Source organism: Periplaneta americana, chromosome 5 (genome assembly GCF_040183065.1).
Source record: "Periplaneta americana isolate PAMFEO1 chromosome 5, P.americana_PAMFEO1_priV1, whole genome shotgun sequence".
Lineage (NCBI taxonomy): Eukaryota > Metazoa > Arthropoda > Insecta > Blattodea > Blattidae > Periplaneta > Periplaneta americana.
Genome location: NC_091121.1, coordinates 164,964,029 through 164,987,862, shown reverse-complemented (window position 1 = coordinate 164,987,862; position 23,834 = coordinate 164,964,029). Strand labels below are relative to the sequence as shown.

Sequence of the window (23,834 nt, the reverse complement as noted above, 5' to 3'; positions counted from 1 at the left end):
CAGATTTTTCCTATACATGTACATTTGTATATAAATAAGTTGTTTTACTTCGGTGCATACGCCAACTAGATACTGCACAACACTTGACAGATAGCAGCACGCGTACGTTTTGGAATATGCAGCAACTAACGGAGACTTCTTGAACTTCGTATTACACTAAAAATGTGACATTTTCTTATCAATTTTACCTTCAGCAAAGACGTATTCACTTGAAAACGAACCGGAAGTATCCATACAACTCAATGTAGCGCATTCACATTGCATCATCTACAAAGACTGTGATTTTCTTAAATTTCTTCAGTTCAATCTAAAAAGAACAATTACGTCATAGACAATCTTTTGTTATTCCAATTCCTAGAACTGTTTTCTTCAAGAACTCTCCATTGTTTGTTATGTGTAATACTTACAGCTCTCTGTTTTTAAACTGTGATTCTCAATTAGATTTCACTTTATCAGTTTAAAATTTTCATACAATATTAAAAAGAATTCTATTTCCTTAGATATTTAAATTATAAGTATATTATAATGTTTTTTACTTTAATTTTGAAATAATTTTGCATTATTATATTGACATTTGCCACTAATATTAACTTCAAAATTATTATATTCTGGCATCTATTAGGTATCTTTCTTTCTTTCGTTTGTGTTGCTTGTTTTGTTTTTTCCTATTATGTATGTTGTATATAATCATATATCAATGTAAGCCACATACAATTGGAAGCTTGCTTCTGTTGGTGGTGAAGCTTAAATAAATAAATATTCATGAATGCATTGCACGTAATTAAGAACTTCATATTGTAATAAAAATTCACTTGTCCGTACAGATGGCAGGAACCATGTGCCGTGTTGTATCCAGGAAGGAGTACCAGATATCTGCCAGGATGTATGTCGTGGAGAGTACACCATGATCACAGACAACATCAAGACACATTTCTCATGCTCAGCGTACACCGAACAAACTCTCGCTTGTATAGTCGAGGGTGTTGGTAAGAAATTTTACACCATTCTTAACTGATTAAGAAACTCTTTAGAATATAACATTCGTTAAGTCAACTAATGGATATTTCGTAATTCTATTCTATTTTTAGTCATATCGATTTGAAACCTTATCGAACAATTTTTTAAAAATAATAAATTAACTGAAGGTTAAAATCAAAATTAAATTAATATGATATGATGCACAATAACTACTTTCTCCTCGGCAATTTTATTCTCTGAGCAAAACAACTCTTTGTATAATATTGTTTATTTCTCTTTATTAAAATGTCAGTTATTTTATTTAACGGAGAATTGTTTCTTTATGCTTTCTTTAAGTTCCCTATGTAAAATTAAATTATTTATTTTTTCGACAATAATAAGTAACTAATTTGATATCATACGTTTTATCTCATATTAAACTAACACTGAAATTTGTGTTTTTTTCTGCCAACTTATTTCATATTAAATATGAATTCCTGAAATTACAAATTTTATACTTATACTTCGTTCAGGTAACGTAAACTGTATCATACATGTCGGCTATGAATTTACAGTAGAACCTCTATTATCCGTGGTAATGAAGGGGATGGACTGAACGGTTGATCGAAAAAATCGGATAATCCGTACCATGAAAGATTTTGTAATTTCCTCCATGGTCTTGTATTTAACTCGCTAGGTAGTGGATCAGAAGTTCACTAATTTAAGTCTGGTTGCCAACGACGGGTTTTTAAGGGGCAAAGAAGTCCTTTGTAATGACTGTCTTAGGAAAGATAGAAATAAAAGAGGTCTCATGTTGTAGATTTACATACTTTTTTTACACTTTATCCCCTTTTTTTTATTAAATCGCGCAGTTGTAACTCCAATCTCGTATTCTGATGCGAGATAAGCCACAGTTTTTCTTTCTCAAACCATTCAATTATTTCCATTTTGTTCCATACTTAGCACAACACGTTTTCTGTTAACACCCGTGGAAGACATTTTATATACAAGTTATATTATAGAACGACAATTCGAACAGTAGACAATGCTGTGTAACGATAAAAGCTTGTAATAACACTCTCTAGCAAAACCATATGTAGAACCTATTAATACAGTGTGACGTACAAAATTATAAGTTATTTATTTCTGAAGAAAAAAAGAGCGAGAAATAGACAGTTGGATAATCCGCCAATCGGTTAATAGGGTGACGGATAATCGGGATTCTAATGTACTTAGATTTTGAAACTAAAATAACTCGTGGGAAACAGAAGGTATTATCTAAATCAAAAACATGTTATTTATCTTTACTTCTATTTCAATTGAAGACAACTAACTAGTGTCAACATTACAGACTGAAGTTAGCAACAAAAAACTTAAACAGCAGTACAGCATATTCACTTGTTAGTATATTTTCGCTATTGATATGTTACTAACATGGCACAACGTTAGACAAACGGTTCGAGCTCGGATTTATACGTCGGTTCGAATCCCGGAGAGTCCAAATAGCATTTTTTTTTGTAGAAAAAGGTTGTCTGGTAGTAGATTTTCGTGGGATACTCCCGTTTTCCCTATCGGCATTCCACCTCCATTATTCATCATCATGCGTGCTATGTTGTTCGCCTCCCATGCTGCACTGATGGAAACGCCTACGAAGGCAAAGAGAACTACAGCTTCGACCCTTTGTTCATAGATAAGGACACGTGAGTGAATGACGTAAAGTCAAGTATCCATTATTCGATTAAAATATGTTCCATGTTGAATCTTTCGTACACTACTTTTAACACTCAACAAACACAAAAACACACAAAACACCACAAAAACTCAAGAACACAAGAAATACATCACACTAACATACGAAAACAAAAACACACACAAGATCGCATCCTCATTCAAAAAAACAGAAATACAATATAGCATACAGAACAGAAAACACGCTACAAAGACATCTCAACACACAAACAAACACAAACAAATAAATACAACCACACAGGCGTATACAAACTCACATGCAATAGTTACGACGGTTTCTACATTGGACAGACAGGCAGATCATTCCAAACTCGATACAAAGAACACATTAAAGCAATAACCAGAGGACACAATACATCTACATATGCCGATCACATAAAACTAATGCTAACCACACATACAATAACATAAATACAGACATGGAAATCCTACACATACAACCCAAAAACCAAACACTCAACACACTAGAACAATATGAAATATACAGACACACTAAAACACACCCTGATCAAATTCTCAACACACAGATCAATTTCAGAACACACACACTATTTGACACCACATTTCAACACTTTTCAACAATCGAACGCACCCACACAACAGGCAGCGAAGTTCGAGATGACGCCGAGATCTAGTAGGCTCTGAGGATGGTGTGAAGAAGCACCGAAACAGCTGTAAGCCGCACATGCTTACACAATTAACACGAGTAAGATCGCCATTTAATCAATTATTTAAAATATGTTACTAACATTTAATATTTATCATTTTATAGAGATTCTTCCTAGTCCCCCTGAGAATGTGGAGGTAGAATCATTGACAGAGAAGTCGTTGAGAGTATCCTGGACCCGTCCATCCCAGAATCCAGAAAGCATTTCTGAGTTTGTTGTAAATGTGACGATGCTGAGATCTTTTGACGAGGACACTGAATTGCCAGAAGACAGTTATGCTGAAGCTGCTGACAGTTACGCCTTGGCTGCAGCTGGCCTGTCCAGCACAAGTATGAGACCTCCGACAACCACTGCACTTCCTCTGGATGTACGCTCCACTCAGAGTAAGGTGAGATAGCGTTCTCAATTGCAAGATTTATTCTGAGGAATTTCCGCAAGAAAACTGACTGGTATTAAAATATGTAAAAGCAATACAAAATTGGAGTTATGAAATGGCTTACGTTAAAGAAAAAAATGATTTACCGTAGCCACTTTATAATGAAAAGTTTGTCATTTAATTAATTCATTCATTCATAGTGTTTTGTCCAAGGGCAGGTCTTTCACTGTAAACCCAACATTCTCCAATCTTAGTCTCCGCACATGATCCATATATCTTAATGTCTCTATCATCTGATATCTTCTTCTGCCCCGAACTTTTATGATCAGAGACCGGAAGTTTAGGCATTATGAACAGGCAAAAATGCATCATAACTAGCTAAAATAGGCAGGCAAAAAGGCATTATAAATAGCTAAAATACGCAATAAACGGCAATTACAAAAACCTTGCACTACACCCACAACCTTGCACTTTCCACAAAGGGATTTCGGCAGCAAGAAAAGTATTACTTAAGTCGAATGCAAATTGAGATTTTCGACTCGATGTTGCAATTACTGTTGGAAGCAAAGAAATCTTCCCAGTAGCCTTGGAAAGTGCATTTTTGTGTTTGGTTGTACTGATATGTTGCGATATGAAATATTTATTTTCGTAGTTCACTCACTGCTCACATATTTTGCATGTATAAGTACTTTACCGTCAGTACAAAATACGTCAGATTCAAAAGTATTAACGTAACTTTGCTATTTACTGCGTAAAGGAACACTGAATTTCGGCATCTTGCTCCTAGCTACAACAGCATCGCAATGAAAGAAAAATAACGTTAGACCCGCACTCATTGTTGACTTCTCAAATAAACACAAAAAATAAATTAAAACGCTTACTGTTATACATTTTTGCACTGCAACACTCATTGTTGCAAAGAGAATATGAACTGACTGAAAGACAATAGTATACACTCGATGAAGTCACTTTCATTGTAGCGGTTATAGAAATAAATTAAAATATGCCTGTAGGCAATTTTAATAATACATTAATAAATAAATAATCAAATAAAAGCAAAAAAGCATTTATTTTGTAAATTAGGCATTTATATTTAAAAAAAAAGACAGAAAAGGGCAACATAAAACTGTGACGTTTCAATCACAAAGGTATAATTCGTACAGATTTACTTTCAAAATGAAGATAGATTTAACACATTTAAAAAGGCATTCTTCCAAAGTTCCGGTCTCTGTTTATGATACATAACCTGACTACACACATTAACGTTTGTAACTACCAAACGAAGCTTCTCCGGACATGGATTCCTGTATGAAAATTTTATTGTTCATATTGATTATCTCTACCACCACTAAAAGTTTGTAACGAAGTAACGACTACATTCTGTATTTTCATATTTATATTTATGTATAGGCCTATTATACACTATACATGAAATGTGGAAAGTTATTGATTAAAATTTATTATTATTATTATTATTATTATTATTATTATTATTATTATTATTATTATTATTATTATTATTATTATTAAATTGTCATTAAACATTATTCTTAATCTTATGTACTACCGGTATCTAGATTCCAGGAACTTACAACAGTACCATAGTGAATGATCTGAAGCCTTACACAATGTATGAGATATCGGTGACTGCTCTCAACATCCATGGCAGCAGTTTGCCGTCATATGCTGTTCGTACACTGACCTTGACACCTGGAAAGATGAAGCCTACAGCTGTGGCACAGGCACCAGGGTTACCAGACATCAAATCCTGTTGTATCAGCAAGGGAATCTCACACGCAACGTAAGCAGATATTTTGAAACTTTGTTAATATTTATTCGTGAAAGTACTCAATGTATTATAATACGTTTTCATTTTCTCTGCATCGTTCATTGCTAATATTGCTAATAATGTAAACAACGTAATAAAAATTCGACAAGAAATATTTGTTACATTTAATTGACTTTCATTTCTGAAATATACCTAGGCCTATATGAATATATAGATTCTGGAAAGAATTATATGCTTTCATCAAGTGAGCTTGGAAGTTATGCTCAGTGTATATTTGAAAAAAAAGAAAACGTAAAGACACATTGTAAGAAAAGCAGTATGGTATTACGATATGTGTCACGGTAATATATAAGGAGCCACTGGCGTAGCTCGTTCGGCTAAAGGCTGGTTCACAATAAACCGGGAATGGAAACGAGAACGAGAATGGAAATAACGTTAAAATAAATGTATTTAAATGTGAGCATTCACAATAGTTAATTCTGAATGATCACATTTAAATACATTTATTTTAACATTATTTCCGTTCTCGTTCTCTTTATCGTTTCCGTTCCAGGTTTATTGTGAACCAGCCTTAAGGCGCCTACCTGTCGATCCGGAATTGCACTCGGGCACGGGTTCGATCCCCGCTTGGGCCTATTACCTGGTTGGGTTTTTTTCCGAGGTTTTTCCCATACGTAAGGCGAATGTCAGGTAATATGGCTAATTCTCGGCCTCATCTCGCCAAATACTATCTCGTTATCACCACTCCCATCGACGCTAAATAACCTAGTAGTTGATACATTGTTGTTAAATAAGTTCTTAGCGTTTTTGTTCGTCATCACAACACTAAGTTGTTAGGAAATTTTTATCGTTTGTGATTTGTTATTTTGAGTGTTGTACTTGTAAATACACCTTGAATTTTGCGGATTTTGTGCTATTTGTGGACTGAATAAGATGGAGTTGTTGTTTAGTCAACTATCCAAAAACAGGTTCCTTTTCCCCTAATATGGAATATCAGGTGGAAAAAAACTAACACTTCCGACATATTCTTCTGTTTACATTTAATAGAGGATCAAAGGCAGGGGAGTCGGCTCGAAGCATTTGTGCCGTATACGGGGATAATGTCATCGGAAAAGGCATTGCAAGGAAATGGTTCTGTTGTTCCAACACACAACTCTCTGTAAAAAAGTTAGTTTCCATCTACAGAATATGATGTTATGCATCTGGTAGAATAAAGAAGGTGTCGTGTACTACGAATTTCTTACCAGGAGTGCAACCATAACTGCTGTCATTTATTCCAACAACTCAGACTCGTTGCGGCCGCAAGTGAAGAAAAACGACCAGGGAGACTGCATCAAGTGCTGCTGCAACGCGATAATGCACGCCTGCGCTCCGCTAACATGACAAAAGTAGCTATCAATGAGCTTGGTTGGAAGGTGATTGCATATCCTCCAGTCCTTGCGCCCTCAGATTTCCACCTTTTCCGTTCTCTATCAGTCTTCAAGGAAACTCCTTTTATAAAGAAGATGGTTTACAAACTTGGCTTGACTACTTCTTTAACTCAAAACCAGTAGACGTGGAATCGAAAAACTTTACCAGCGTTGGCAGAGTCATAGATTCGAGTAATGTAAGAGAATATATTACTGATTAATTTGTGTCTTCTCTTTATCAAAAATAAAAACTCTTGCCACAGCGAAAAAACGCTACAAAATTTTCATCAACCCAATAGAAAGACATTTCCATATATTGTACTTATAATTATGGTGCCATACAACGCCATAAACTTAGGAGTTTTTTATTCAAATCACAACATTTTCAATGTGTAATCATTCTGCATCGAATACGGTACCCTTCGCAAACATCTACCGAATTTCTTTCTTACTCGACGTAGTGTTTGTACAGAGATGCCCTCCACAACTTACAGATGTAATGAAATTGTTCATTTCTTCAATCTTCTTCTTCTTATGGCGTGTCAGCTCGAATTCGAACATTAGGCTCCAAAATCATCAGCCTCCATCTTCTTCTGTGTTTGCAACTGACATCTACTGCCTGATTTGAGGTATGGTACTGCATCAATCCAGCGCTCCCTGGTGTTCCAACGGGCCTTCTATCTTCGATTTGGCATTACCTTCCTGGTTATGCATTGGTCTTCCATTCTACTGATATATCTTCCCATTCCAGTCTTCGAAATAAGATGGTGGTTATTAGCTCATGATCAATATATAACTTGAATATTTCTGCCTTATGTCGTATCCTCCATCTGTCACTATTCTGGGTCAGACTATAGATTTCTTTTTTATTTTTTATTTTAGTTGGTTATTTAACGACGCTGTATCAACTAATAGGTTATTTAGCGTCGATGAGATTGGTGATAGCGAGATGAGGCCAAGGATTTGCCATAGATTACCTTGCATTCACATTACGGTTGGGGAAAACTTCGGAAAAAACCCAACCAGGTAATCAGCCCAAGCGGGGATCGAACCTGCGCCCGAACGCAACTTCAGACCGGCAGGCAAGCGCCTTAACTGCCTAAGCCACGCCGGTGGCTCTATAGATCCTCCTTATATTGCATTAGCGGTTTGATTATTCTAAGTCCAGGTTTCGCTTCATAAAGTAGGCTATTATAGTTCTAATTAGGCCTGTAACTTCATCATATAAAACAAATTTGGTTTGGTAATGCACTTTTTTTTTTTTATTATTGCAGTTTACGAATTATATACCCCATTGACGACATGCATTTTCTTCCTTATTTCATTAGATAGATTTCTTTATCTTTCTTCGGGTGGTGACCTGTCATCATAACTTGAGTTTTGTTTGTAATCCTACTAAATGCTGTTCAAAATATTTTATAATTTTCGTATATTTTCGTATCTTGGTATTTTATTTGTATTGTATATTATAACTGAACTGCACCCGAGCACGAGCTTTGCTCTTTTGGGTATACTAATTTTATATGTCTTCTTTATAATCGAAAGGAAATAAATTATTATTATTATTACTACTACTACTACTACTACTACTACTATTATTATTATTATTATTATTATTATTATTATTATTATTATTATTATTATTATTATTATACATATATAGTATATTTGTACTTTTCGTATTTTCTATTTAATTATAAACTAATTAAAAAAAAGTTTCATCATTATTTTATAAAATTTAAGAGCCAAAATATTTAAACTTATTGACTATTTTCAGGTTCTGGCACCCTATTTCAAACTGCTTAGATTTCTTTATCTTTCTTCGGGTGATGACCTGTCATCATAACTTGAGTTTTGTTTGGAATCATATCTCCATGAGATGCTATTCAAAATATTTTATAATTTTCGCATATATCAAATGCAATTTCGTGCGTTATTAATGTCCTTTTTTCTGGATTAGTTTCAACATTTCTGTGAACTGACACGTTTCTTTCTTTTTTCACCAGGTGCGTGGACAAGCTGTGTGATCCAGCTCTGTCAGACATCGCTGAGGTCACAGATCTCATGATTTGCGCTCCCTGGGCTGCAGCCACTTTCTCATGTCTTACTAATGGCGTGGACCACACAGCTTGCTGTAGAGCTCGAGGTCTGCCTGATTTGTGTCAAGAACTTTGTACAGGCAATATCACGCAGATTGACTTCAGTTACTTCAAGTATGAAATTTATTATTATTATTATTATTATTATTATTATTATTATTGTTATTATTATAGTCCGCCGAGTTTGCTCTGTAGTAGCGTGTCTGCCTCCAAACTAGCCGACCTGGGTTCGATTCCCAGCAGGATCAGAAACTTTCTTGTAAAATTTCTACCTCGGGACTAGGAGAGATGGTGGTGCACAACTTCTAATCACTAAATTGTGCACCAATATGCCTGGATTAAATCCCAAATCTCTCCGCAGTGCATATGAAGGGAAAGCATAATATTTACTTTGTGAGAAATACTCAGACTTGAACATGAATATGTTTGTGACATGATGCCTTACTGGTATGCAGAAGATTAGATTCTCGTCACAACAGACCACGTTGTACTGTTTTTCTGCTTTCTTTGGATTCAAACGTATTCTACTAAACCAACAGATCAGTGTAATACACAGTAACATAATGTACTTTTATGCTCGACTATGCCGAAATGTAGTAATTATACACCTGGTAGTAGCCCTTTAATGCACCTCATTAAAGTACACCTATTCATTATAGTTCAGTTGTTCAGCCAATGAGAAATCACCATTGTACCATTATAAAACCGCAAGTATCGATTATTCTGGGATATACAATCGAAAGACAATTAGCAAAACGTCACGGAGGCTGGAAATCCAATACCGTCGCAGAAGGTTATGTTCTCTTACTATAATAATTAGCGTTAATTATAAATAATATTCAAGTAAATTCAATCTGTTATCTCGTTTTTCAATTCTAAATCAATTTCCAGGTTATATCAATATTAATGTTCATGTTATTCTCTAGATTATATCAAGGTCAATGACATTCATCCCTCGGAAAAAATCAATACTTTTGCGTCTGCGCACATCTCACAATTTAGAAGGTCAGTTCCGCTCTTCACTTAGATAACCATAACATGAGTACTTATGAATAATTTCAAGTTCCGGTTAGAAATATGGTCGAGCATAAAAAGTCGTATGAAACTTGCCTATAATGGTAATTAAGACGCTCGTATGAAAATTACGAAACTCGCTTGCGCTCGTTTCATAAACAAACATACTCGCGTCTTAATTACTACCATTATAGGCTCGTTGCGTAATATACTATTATTATTTATGTAACTCTAATAAAATGACAGAAAATAACGGTACATGTGTACGCAACATTATTCTTAAAAAATTGTGCTTAAAGTGCTTTAGAGAGAAAAGTCCTATACCATTCACATCCTGTATCTTAATTAATATTTCTAGTAACATGTAAGAAAACAAATTTGTGACGATCAGATTTCATAAATTAATTTCATAAATTAATTAATTTCCTTAACTATATTAAGGAAATGAAATGTGTTCTCAATTTTCAGTTTAATGTTCTTTCTATTTATTTGTCTACTGTAATACACAGTAACATAATGTACTTTTATTGTTTATATAACTCTAATAAAATGACAGAAAATAACGGTACATGTGTTCAATACTGTATAAAATGATAATCAGTTTTATCTTTTTATATAAACTGCATGTTTGAATTTTCCTCTGCAGGTGTCTGAAATACATGAGTGACTATACCAACTGCTTGTTGCAAGGATATGGCGTGTTGCCAAGTGCTCCTACTAAAGTTCACGTGTCCAACATTGACGTCGACTTTGCCATCATACACTGGGACGTTCCCAATACCCTGGCTGACACAGTGCAGTATTACAATATCCACTACCGCATGATGGCAACGTATGACAACGAGTACCGCACTATATCCAAAGTTCATTCTCCCTTCATTCTCGAACACCTCTTCAGCAACACAGACTACGAGGTGTTTGTTGAAGCTGTGAACAGTCATGGTGTTGGGGAACCGTCAGCAAGAGTGGTCTTCAGAACAGAGAGTAAGGTATGGAAGCTCATCTCTTCCTAAGATCAAAATATTTTATCACCACCACCAGCAAAAAATTTTGCGCCAACCCACCAACAAACTTATACAAATTTAGACACTTAGCAATCAAACTATAAAAAAATCCATGTTGAATCTTTCGTACACTACTTTTAACACTTGAATATAAATAATTGATTAAATGGCGATTTTACTCGTGTTAATTATGTTAAGTATGTGTGGCTTACAGCTGTTTCGGTGTTACTTGACACCATCCTCAGAGCCTACTAGATCTCGGCGCTATCTCAACTTCGCTGCCTGTTGTGTGGGTGCGTTCGTGTGATGAAGAGTTACATCATAAGGAAGACAAAATAAAAACTCAACAAACACAAAAACACACAAACACAAGAACACAAGAAATAGATCACACTAACATACGAAAACAAAAAACACACACAGGATCGCATCCTCATTCAGAAAACAGAAATACAACATAGCATACAGAACAGAAAACACACTACAAAGACATCTCAACACACAAACAACACAAACAAATAAATACAACCTTACAGGCATATACAAACTCACATGCAATAGTTGCGACAGTTTCTACATTGGACAGACAGGCAGATCATTCCAAACTCGATATAAAGAACACATTAAAGTAATAACCAGAGGACACAATACATCTACATATGCCGAACACATAACTAATGCTAACCACACATACAATAACATAAATACAGACATGGAAATCCTACACATACAACCCAAAAACCAAACACTCAACACACTAGAACAATATGAAATATACAGACACACCAAAACACACCCTGATCAAATTCTCAACACACAGATCAATTTCAGAACACACACTATTTGACACAACTTTTCATCACACGAACGTATGCACACAACAGGCAGCGAAGTTGAGATAGCGCCGAGATCTAGTAGGCTCTGAGGATGGTGTCAAGTAACACCGAAACAGCTGTAAGCCGCACATGCTTACATAATTAACACGAATAAGATCGCCATTTAATAAATTATTTATAAAAAAAAATGGCGTGCAACAACAATTTAACATAACATATTATACTACTATCTAAAGTAGACATCTGCAAAGTAGGAAAATATTGAAAATTAATTTTCAGCTTTTTTTTTTCTTTCCTCAAAAGTCTCCCGTCCTTACGAATTTGCCCTGCTGAGCCCAGATCATGTGGCCCATGCGTAAATAGGGGAACATGGGGCAGGACGGGGTAGTTAATGTTTAAATGCTTTTATTTGGTATCAAATAATGTAAATGTATGGGTTTGGTGACGTATATGCTTTTATTACACTGTAAACAAGTAAAAAAATATGCACTTCGAGTGAAATCCGGTCATTATATTATAACCTTAAAATAAATTAGTTTTTCGAAATGTGTGTTTTTCCCCGTTCTGCCCCACGTATGGGGCATAATGGGGTATCTATTTTTTTATAATAATTAAATGGCAAAAGTGACAAAAATTATATACTGACAACATTTTACAAGTTTACTTGAGAAAAAGTCATTCGCAAAATACTCAAATGTGCGTGGCATCTTCACTGTCTACTCCTGCGCAACAATTGTGAGCACACTTCAGACATGATACGCATCTAATCCTACCTTCTTCTGACAAACAACAGAACGAACAACCCATTATAGGTGAAATTTAATTAAATATGACGTGGGGCAGGACGGGGTACTGCCCTGTTACACCCCACCCCGTTTTGCCCCACAGTCACCATTTCTAAGTTATGAGGTATTGGCAGGAAAAATAACGCACGAAATTTAAGAAAGTTTCGGAATTAAAAGCCAGGTAAGGACTCTATAATATGACATTAAGATAGATTATCTAAATAAATCTCATTTCTACTTACATGTGACAAGAGAACACTTTAAAGTTGCAAATCAATGATACAATATGATGCAGGAACCGAATAACATACAATAGATGCAAGGAATGGCAGTAAGTGTTGTGTGATGTTATATTTACATGAGTTGAATAAGTTCTAAAAAAAATTCGGTAGATTGCACTACTTGTTGGGAAGATAGGGCTATACCCCGTCCTGCCCCATATTCCCCTACAGGTTTCATTATAATATGTCAATTATTAAGATAATAAATATTACGTTCATTAAGTTAATTGATGAATAAATAGTTGTACCAACTTAATTTCAAGATTCAAATTATAGTTCTGATGTTAAGTAAATTCTAAAAAAATGTAATACAATTCCATTATAGTTGGTGGAAGAGAAAATCGAAGAAGCCACATTCTACAACGTGACGGCTTGCTGTGTGGAAGCAGATCTGAGTGACGTGTGCCTTCCGCTGTGTTCATACAACGCCAACATGTCGGATATCAAAGCTCTAGCCGGTGTGTGCGGTGGAGAGCTCCACAAATTACTGCGATGTGGTGCTGGAGGCAGGAATCATGGCAGGTGCTGTTCTCGACGTGGAGTGCCTAACAGTTGTCTTTCCATCTGCTCGGGCGTAATCGTGGACTCTCTGATTGCAACAGCAACCTCTTGCATCCCTTTCATTGGAAACATTGTTCAGTGCTTTGAAGAGGGTAAGTGAAATGTATTGTTTGCATATACAGGGTGTTTCCGGGCTAGTGTTACAAACTTTCAGGGATGATGGGGAAGGGCACATGTATCAATTTGAGATCAGGAACCCTGGTCCGGAAATGACCGAGTCGAAAGTTATAAGCAAAAATAGTTGTGTGGAAATGAAATAATTTTATTCCTCTGTACACCTTATTTATGTGTAATTTATCTGTGCATCTTACACATACTACTGATTCAGAAGAAAGCGATAAGAATTATCACAGAAGTACCAAACAAAGCACATTGTAAACCACTGTTCATACAGGAGTCCATCTTAACAGTTGTTAATGAATACATTCTGGAACTCCTTCTTTACATCAAGAAAAATCTTTATGGCTTCACCAGTAGGATGGATAAACATGAGTATAATACTCGTAATAAAGAAAAACTGGACATACCATTTTGCAGACTATCCAAAGTTAAAAGTAGTCCTAACATGTTGGGTTGTAGAATGTTCAACATGTTACCACAGGAAGCACAGGAATTGTCACTTGACATATTCAAAGTCAAAGTGAAAACATGGCTTCTTAGAAACCCATTCTATTCTGTGCAAGAATATTTTGAGTTTGAAAATCAAGCTGTAGATATTTTTTAGGTTTCTTTCTCTGAATGTTATTATTATTTTGTAATATATTAGGAAATTCTCATAAATTGTTAAGTTAATTCTTGTTTTATTGTATATAAACGGAGCATATCAAATAATATTTGTGATCAGTGTGATACAATTTTCATCTAGATATTAGCCTATTTTTGATAATATTGACTCGCAATTGCAAACTCTAAGGAGTATTTGTGATCATTTTGTTTTATCTTTAGTGTTGTAATAGAATAATTTTCATTTTTGCACGATAATTTCACACGTGTAATTTGACAATGTCATTAGCTTTTGCTATAACGACAGCTAATAAATACAATACAATACAATACAATACAATACATACTGTATTCATCTGACGTTGTTTACGTTGTCTACTTACAGTATTCCATTCAGTGCGCTGTCTGAGGGGTGGGGACAGGAAACTACACTAAAGCAATACAGATAGCGTAATGCGTAACGGACATGGTCGGTCCTGATATGCACGTCTGTAGACAGCAATGTATGTGTACAAGTTGCAGTGTCCTGTCGATCAGTCCTAGTGAAATGGAGGAGTACACGAGAGCAGAATATGCAGACCTGATTTTCCAATACGGATGAGCAAAACTAAAGGAAAAGTTGATGAATTAGAGAAAAAAATTTCTTCTTGTAAAATTCAAATAAAAGGAACAACTGAAATAGGACATAGGAGTAGCCAAAGCAACAATGGTATCTTCATCTAACATAGGAAAAAATTCTAATACTAAACTAAGGTAGAAAAAATAAATATTTTTTTTTTAATTCGTACAATGGGAACAGTAGACAAGCTCACAGATTGTATCCGGCCATGTAGGAGACATCCGGCACGTACCATCTTTCCACGACTGTTCCAAAGGTTAAGGGAAGGAGGGCACGTGGTGCCAAATTACAATTCCATTTCCACACAACTATTTTTGCTTATAACTTTCGACTCAGTCATTTTCGGACCAGGGTTTCTTATCTCAAATTGATACATGTGTCCTTCCCCATCCCTGAAAGTTTATGACACCAGCCCGGAAACACCCTGTACGTACATTGTACCTATATTTCATAAGTTATATTTAGTGTTGTTATTTATTTACTGGAGAAATCTGATTTATAGAATAGAAATAGAAACTTTTAATAAATATGACTGAAAAAAAGGTTAAAGGTGACCCTTTTAAACGACATGAAGTCATATCTCAGGGAAAATGAAGTTAAAACTGCTATGCTTTCACGGTCTCGACATTAGACCGCGTTTTACCCTCGAAAATAGCTGGTACTCCATTTAACAGAAAACTAAACAGTGGCGAAGTTAAGATGTAAATGCTGGGTATGCTGAAAAAAAAAAATTGCTTATCTTGTATCTTTTCATAAAGCAGGTGTTTATCGACTTTCCTGTCAAATTTTTTGTGACACAGACCCTACAAGAAGATGATGGCCACTCATTTTCATCCCCAAACGGAATACAGGTACTGGTAAAACAATTTATTTGTCTCAGACCACTCTGTTAGCCAAGGATATTTCTTATACCATCGATCAATCAATCTTCTTAATGTATTCAGCTGTTTGCTGACAACATAAAGTCCACTATAGTCAACTGTAGTCTATTCAGTTGTTGTTTTGCACGAGAAATGAGGGGTATTTTGATCAGTGGTGTAGCGTCAATGTAAGCTAAAAAGCTCAGCTTCCCCAGTTAATAATAATTTCATAATAAACCTGCAGTTTATGAACAAAATTATTTATTAACTTTAGTAGAATTTATATTTATGCGTTAAATATTGTGTTGTGGCAGCTCAAGATGATTTGTGATGCAGCAGTATACAAGAAGCCTGCACACACCAGCTTCCAAGCAGACTGGTTTCTTTCACTCATTCTTCTGTGTAACCCACCCCGCAGATTTTCATCCCTTTCTAACTAAACTACCCTGGTCGCAAGGCTCGCAAGAAGCTAGCTTTTACATTGAAAATTATTTAGTTTCCGAGTTATCCCTTTCGTGAGTTGTGTTCAGTTGAAGTGATAGTGTGCATTGTGGCTGATATAATAAATAATGAGTGAAATAACAGTTTTTGACACCAATTTACTTGAATTTTTTAGGACAGTTCTATTATCAAGACTGACTTTCGAACAAAAGTGTGATTTAAAAAACAAATGACCGACTCCCTTGCTGTCAATGAAGGACACAACCAAAACAGAGACGCATACTTACGTAATGATACTAATACTGCATCTATTGGCCGTTAATATTATGATTTCTCTAAGTATGACAGGGAGTGAGCTAATGTTATACTATACGTGTCTATTTGTTAGAGATATGTGTAAACTGTGAATCATATTTTACTACGTACCATTTTAGGTCATGCCTTATTAGTGTTACTTACGAGGTTCCAACCAATCTTCGGACTGCTGACTTGACATTGACTACTATTTATTTTAACCCGTAAGTGGTGAGGTATTTTTCTAGTCACGTAACTGGGGATTGCACTTACCCCAACTTAGAAATTTGTATCGTAGCACTCAGATAATCAAATTGAATTTTTAATTTATATAATCAAGTACTTTTATTTGTTTTAACTAGGTTTTCTTCAAAATTAGGAAAGCAGGCAGCATAATAAGCAATGAAAAAAATATATATATCTCCGCACATCCACCTGGCGCAGGCTTCTTTTCTTGCAATGGCTGGGGTACTCACAGCCACCACCTCACCAATTACGGGTTAAGACTATATTTTTGTAATACATTTTCTCATAAGTACATGAAAGACAACTTGAGTTAGCTTCTCCTGCTCAAAATTTCATGCTACGCCACTGCTTTTGATCGGTGTTCATTATAGATGCCTGTTGCTAGTAGCCAAAGTTGGGGTGTAGTCAATATATACTGCAGGGCTGTGTCTTCTGCAACTGGTACTGATGATTTTAATTTACTTCTTTTGTGGTTTATGGATGGACAGTATAGAAGAATGTGTTCCAGATCTTCATCATGATTATTACACCACAGACAAGTAGGATTATCAGAAATGTGAAATCGGTGTAGGTACAATTTAGTGACAATGTGACCTGTTCTGGCTCTTGTTAAAAATGTTTGAACATATCGGGGCAAGTTTTTGTACATTTCCAGGTCATTTGGTTTCTTTTGTACAGACTGTAAAATTTTTCCTTTATCAGAAGAGAGCCAACTATTGATCCATAGGTTTGTAAAATGAGACTTTACTGAAGCAAAAGCACTGGATAGAGATATCACTTGAAGAGGGCTTGGTTGCAAATATGTTGCCTGTTTTACAATATTATCGACTTTCTCGTTTCCAGGTATACCACAATGACTAGGTAGGCCCTATCCATTGAAATGTTATTTACTTTTGGAGTTCTTTTAATTTACTTAGTTGTTTCTGAAGTGGAATAATTCTATGTGCATATAGGTTTGGTACATATTTAATTATATTAAATATAGCCCCCTTGGAGTCAGTAAGTATGCAAATAGATTTTTCAGAAATTTGAGAAACCCACTGAAGAGCAGCATCAATAGCTAGCAATTCAGTGTCAAGACTGGAGGAGGATGAACATGGTATGATATTTTGGAATATAATACCCTGCCTATACCATGAAAATTGAAAATTTATATGTCTTCTTCCATCAGTTATTTATCTGTACATAATTTCTTTATGTGTTGTAGCAAAATTTATCGAATAGTTTTTCTGAAAAGAAAACTCATTTCTGCAATACTTAATTTACATGAGTCTTGCTACCTGCAGATATAACTTCTTCACCATCGACAAGACGTGTTTCAACTGCAGAACTACTGTATGTTGTGTTGTTTTTTTTTTTTTTAACTTCGTTAGTCTTGAAAATAATTTTCAACTTTGTGCAATGACCTCATCTGTGATAATAATTGAACATATGTACTTGCTCAAATATTTTAATTTTTATTATAATCTGCCTTCTTATGACTTTTCTTGTCAAAAAAATACAGTTTTAGATCCAAACCTTTCGAAATAGAATTAAAAAAAAATATGCGTATTTGTAATTTTCTTTCTGGGTTACTGGTAAATAAATTCTCTGTTCAATTTTTTAAATCGGAAAAAAATTATATACTATATATTTATATTTTATTATTATTATTATTATTATTATTATTATTATTATTATTATTATTATTATTATTATTATTATTACATATAATGGTATGATGCTCTAGATGTTACAAAAATTACTTTCTTTTTTCAGGAACGGGTTTGCTCCCTGGACCGATTTCCGAGCTGCATGCTTCAGCTGTTACAGACTCGAGTGTTAGCCTACAGTGGGAAGCTCCTTCAGACGGAAGCAATGTCACTGACTATGTAGTGCACTATCAGAAACTAGACAACACTTCTATGCATGAAACACTTCCGAAACTTAGTCATGTAAGTACTGATTTGTATTACAAATTCAGTTCTATATGTTTTCCATCTTCTTATAGGTCTGTTTGTACTGAGAGTAATTGTAAAATAATATCCGCTTGTAAATACCCCAAATCAAATTAAATCTATTTGTGTACTGTATTTCTAGCATTAAAAACACATAACCTTTATTTAATGAATTGCAATTAAAGCTGAAGTTTTATTTAAAATACACACATTATTATTATTATTATTATTATTATTATTATTATTATTATTATTAATTACTTACTTACTTACTTACAAATGGCTTTTAAGGAACCCGGAGGTTCATTGCCACCCTCACATAAGCCCGCCATCGGTCCCTATCCTGAGCAAGATTAATCCAATCTCTATCATCATATCCTACCTCCCTCAAATCCATTTTTATATTATCCTCCCATCTACGTCTCGGCCTCCCCAAAGGTCTTATTCCCTCCGGCCTCCCAACTAACACTTCATAAGCATTTCTGGATTTGCCCATAAGTGCTACATGCCCTGCCCATCTCAAACGTCTGGATTTAATGTTTCTAATGGAGAAGACAATGTGTGCAGTTCTGCATTGTGTAACTTTCTCCATTCTCCTGTAACTTCATCCCTCTTAACCCCAAATATTTTCCTAAGCACCTTATTCTCTCGTGACCAGAATATTGTACGAAATGGAAATATAAAAATTGTAAGTTTATCCTTTGAAGAGGTGGAAAAATTCAAATATCTTGGAGCAACAGTAACAAATATAAATGATACTTGGGAGGAAATTAAACGCAGATATTTTTTATAACATTTCAGTGACTCTTTTCCAATTTTACAAGTTTTAAATTTATGTAATTACAGCGTATATTTATTAATATAAATTAATGTTAATTATATTTAAATAAATGTATTAGATGTTTTCATTTTCTTTGTGCAGCAAATTAATGTAACAGACACGAGAGTGGAAATCGCAGATCTGGAGCAAGGAGCAATGTACAATTTCTTTGTCGTCTCACATAACATGCATGGAACATCTCTGCCTTCATCCGTCCTCAGGATCAATGTTACGCATACAGGTAAGTAAATTACCTACTCACATAGACTTCTTACTAGTATATGCTTTCACGTGTTAATTAACATCTGATGATGGCTCATTGGCCGAAACTAGTTAACAAGGTAACCTAGTTAATTAACACGTGAAAGCATATATATATATACATTATATTCTTAAGTTATTCATCATTTTCCAGGATTGAAATGATAAATTGGGCCCGGAGGTCACAGTCAACCACATTTTTTAAATCTCTTATTATATATGTGTGTGTGCGTGAATGTGTGGAATATTGTGACATTAATTATATAAAGTTGTTTTAGGGAATTGTAACATCTTGTACATTAATGAATGCAATTACAGTGTTGGATGATAAGGGCATTCCAGGAGTGACGTCACCACCTCACTCATTAGCTGTATCTAGTCACAGTGCAACTTGGGTAACCATTGCCTGGCAGCCACCAGAATTCAGTCAGCCAGCTGAGCAACTGACCTACAAGTAAGATATCAGCTTCGTACTTCCAGAAGAAAAGGTTTTATTTGCTTGCTTGCATCATTCACTCAAGCATTTCCTTCTCGGAAGGACACACTGTAATTGTAGATAATTTTGCTGCTGTAGAGTTGCCTTGGTACACTAAGAAAGGCAGTTCACATAGCATCAGATGGTGATGATAAATAAAGCAATGGTGCAAAGCCAGTAGAGAAAACTGGTATTCCCCACCAACATCTATGAAAGAGCACCGTCCACTATAAATTTCACTGAACCCACCAGGATTCGAACCCGGGTTATCAGCATAGAAAGCTGATGCTTTAGGCTAAACGTGTGGCTTCACTTATTAGATTAGTAGATTGTTTTTCATGACAATGTAAATGTAAACTCATTATTAATTTAATTTTTATCTTTATTATTTTGTAATAAAATAGATATTAACATACTTTTAAGTATGATATAAGCCTAAATCTGTACTGTAAATATTTAGTAATAAAATAGATATTGACGTAATTTAAAGTATAATATAGGCCTAAGCCTAAATCTACGTACATAATATTTTCTGTCCTCTTTTTTTTCGAAGGATGTCCTCCTTTTTGAAGCTTTGTGTCCTCTTTTTTATGGATGTGAATCGGGTCACCCTAATTTTAATTAATATGTCTCATAGATCACTAACTTGCTAATATATTAATCTCATTGATTCAAAACGGATACTGTAACTAATTCTTTTGAAAAATATTTCAGGCTTTATCATAGGTCCACAGCAGATGACGAATATCATATTGTGGAGACAAGTGTAACATCGCACACAATAGAAGGGCTCAATCCGAATACCCAGTACATTGTGTATGTTACTGCCATCTCCAAGAAGGGACAGAGTTTGCCTTCAGAAACCTTGATTGCTTGGACTGATCCTGCATATCCTGCTTTTGTTGAGGTACAGTAAGAAAAATTCACTGATAGATTAGTAGGAGGAGGAGGAGGAGGAGATTTTGTATTTATATAAACAGTTATTTAGCCTATTATAAAGTATAATAAGGATATAAATTATAAATTACTTAATTATATATCATGTTTAGTCAATATTTCATTATTTATCAGCTTCTTAATCTGCAAGAAAATTATTTTATACTTTAGTATTACTACAGTTATTGTTTGAATGTATATTTCACTTCCGGTAGTGTGAAAGAGAAGGCCTCATGGCCTTAACTCTACCAGAATAAATAAATAGAGAATAATGGGAATTCATAGCTGGAGTCTCCGATCTATTATATATCTGGGAAACATCTATCGATAACAACAGATCAAAATATATTTACTGTCATTACTGATAGGGCAAAGTACATTATTTCGAAACGTCTCCTATTAATCTAAATTCTAAATACCATTATTAAAACTGTATTTTTAGATTTTTATATGAGCAGCTTCACCTCAAAGTCTATAACTACCAGCCATGACCTCTAGCTGGTAAGTTTTGTATAATTTGCTTAAGAATTTTCTGTTAATTGCAGCCTCCTACCGTCCATCCCATCAACCTTGTAATGGAAGGCAGCAGTATGACTATCCTTTGCATTGCCATGGGAACCCCAATGCCAACAATTTCCTTGTACATATCAGGAAGACTTGTACGCCAAGAAACAACACGTCACATGGTCACTGTTATACACAATGTCACAAGAGATATGGACCAGATATCTTGTTACGCTGACAATGGTTATGGTACACCTATGCAAGCTTCTAGGAAAATCACGATCAGCCGTAAGTATCATCCTTAACCTCCTTAAATTCTATTTTATAATTGTTGCATTAATATACAGAATGGAATGAAGTCTTACGTTTATTTATATGATGAATCGTTAAAGTAGAACAAAAATGTTCTTTGGCGTTTTTATTCCATTGTAATTTTTCTGAAAAACAACTCTTCAAACTTTAATAGTCAATATTAAGAAAATTAATTTTTTTTTATGATGTAATTCGTATGATATTGTGGAACACTATAATTCTAATAAGGTGGGACAATATGTACGACAACAAGTAGTCATTGGTACCTAATAAGGAGTCGAGCCTGCAGTCCTTGTTAGAATATTTTTATCATTGAACAACTATTAAGTTACTCAGTATTTAAAATAAATAAATAACAACTTCACTGTGTTAATGTTTAAATTGTGGTCTTAAAATATTAACACAGTGAAGTTTGCTATTTATTCATTTTAAGTATCGCAATTTAATAGTCCTTCAGTAATATACAGTGTTAAAAGAGTGTAATCAGAAATTAATATTATTACGGTATCTCTTAGAGCGTATTCCAAATCTCACCGGTGAGCAATCCGATGGCATCACGGTGTTCCGAATTCCACCGATGACGTCATTGATGCTCCACCGGTGCCATCAGCTTGCAGAGGTGGTGGCAGTCTCCATCAGCCGCCATCAGTGAATCTGATTGGTTCTTGTATAGGGCAGGAATTAGCAGACGAATGACATCGTGCACTGTTGTGTCATGGCGGTGTGTTCTGCTGTATTGTTTGTAATGAGCACAACGTAAAAACAATATATTAATGGCTTTTGAGCGAACATGTCAACAGACCAGTTATTGCTACCGATTCAGGAAATAAATTGTTTATGCTCTCTTTTCTTTGAACGAGATGGCAGTACAGAAATTTCGCAAAATTTTGCTAGCGTAGCACAGACAACAACTTATACAGTCGCCATGACAGCCATCGATCCTTCCAGCAGTTTTGTTCCTATTTCGCTGCAGCGTGACGTCATTGTTGTCCACCGGTCCGGTGAGATTCGGAATACGCTATTACATCCTATGTTTATTCATTCGTTTTCTCACTCACTCATTCATACGTTCGTTCAGTCATTAGCTCGTTTGTTCACTCATTCAGCAGTCAATTAAGTAACTAATTAATTCACTATTGAAGAGTTTTCGCACCCTCGTCGCCTGCTAAATGGCTAATGCTATGTTCACGTCAGTAGTGACATATGTTTACATTCGTAAAATTGGAAAAAAAAAACATAAGGGATCGATGCACGTATTCATTTAACATAAGATTCCATTATACAAATTTTCTACTTCATTAAACATTTATCATGTTGCAGCTTCTATGATAGTCAATCGCGTTGTATTTTTTTTTAATTCCTAGCTCAATGTCTAAGGAAAGCATATAAAATAATTCGAAATCAAAGTCTTTTTTGAAAAGTGAGAAAAAATTACTAACTTCGATGTAATCTTTCAGAATAGACATTTACACCTTCAAAAGTTAATAAGCGACAAACTTTTTTTTTATTTTTCACCTTAGGTGCGTGTTCAAAGCGAGAGAAATGTTGAGAAAAAATAGCAGTTACTTTTAAAAGTCGTTGCTACTAAAAATCTTTACTAGTTTCCGAGTTATGGCGAGTTAAAGAAAGGAGCATTTTCGCTTGACAGAGTACTCAAGACTCAACCTTTTGTCTGTTGGTATTTCAACGAAAATTTCTTTCCTGAGTCTTCTTGTACTTCAGCCTGAATAATTAATCCATATTGAGCTGTTCTAAGTAGATAAACACAATTCACAGTTAAGTCTCAAACGAGCTGTCATGTTTTAACACCGAATTAGCCCTACGGTAAACTTCGTTCACTTCCACGTTATCTGTCTAGAGACAGCAGGTCCACTATTG

General features: G+C 34.9%; 1 protein-coding gene across 3 annotated transcripts in view; it reads left to right on the top strand.

Annotated features, from left to right (window-relative positions):
* Positions 1 to 23,834, top strand: part of LOC138700266 (Ig-like and fibronectin type-III domain-containing protein 1) — a 1,344,471-nt gene that overhangs the window by 1,300,539 nt on the left and 20,098 nt on the right. For all 3 annotated transcript variants that reach the window (XM_069826766.1, XM_069826763.1, XM_069826764.1), the window contains 11 exons: positions 825 to 986; positions 3,479 to 3,762; positions 5,328 to 5,551; positions 8,955 to 9,161; positions 10,708 to 11,050; positions 13,293 to 13,620; positions 18,470 to 18,645; positions 19,571 to 19,709; positions 20,048 to 20,183; positions 20,919 to 21,111; positions 21,686 to 21,932. In XM_069826766.1, coding sequence (XP_069682867.1) covers positions 825 to 986; positions 3,479 to 3,762; positions 5,328 to 5,551; positions 8,955 to 9,161; positions 10,708 to 11,050; positions 13,293 to 13,620; positions 18,470 to 18,645; positions 19,571 to 19,709; positions 20,048 to 20,183; positions 20,919 to 21,111; positions 21,686 to 21,932 — 2,439 coding nt within the window. The remainder of the gene's footprint in view (positions 1 to 824; positions 987 to 3,478; positions 3,763 to 5,327; positions 5,552 to 8,954; positions 9,162 to 10,707; positions 11,051 to 13,292; positions 13,621 to 18,469; positions 18,646 to 19,570; positions 19,710 to 20,047; positions 20,184 to 20,918; positions 21,112 to 21,685; positions 21,933 to 23,834) is intronic.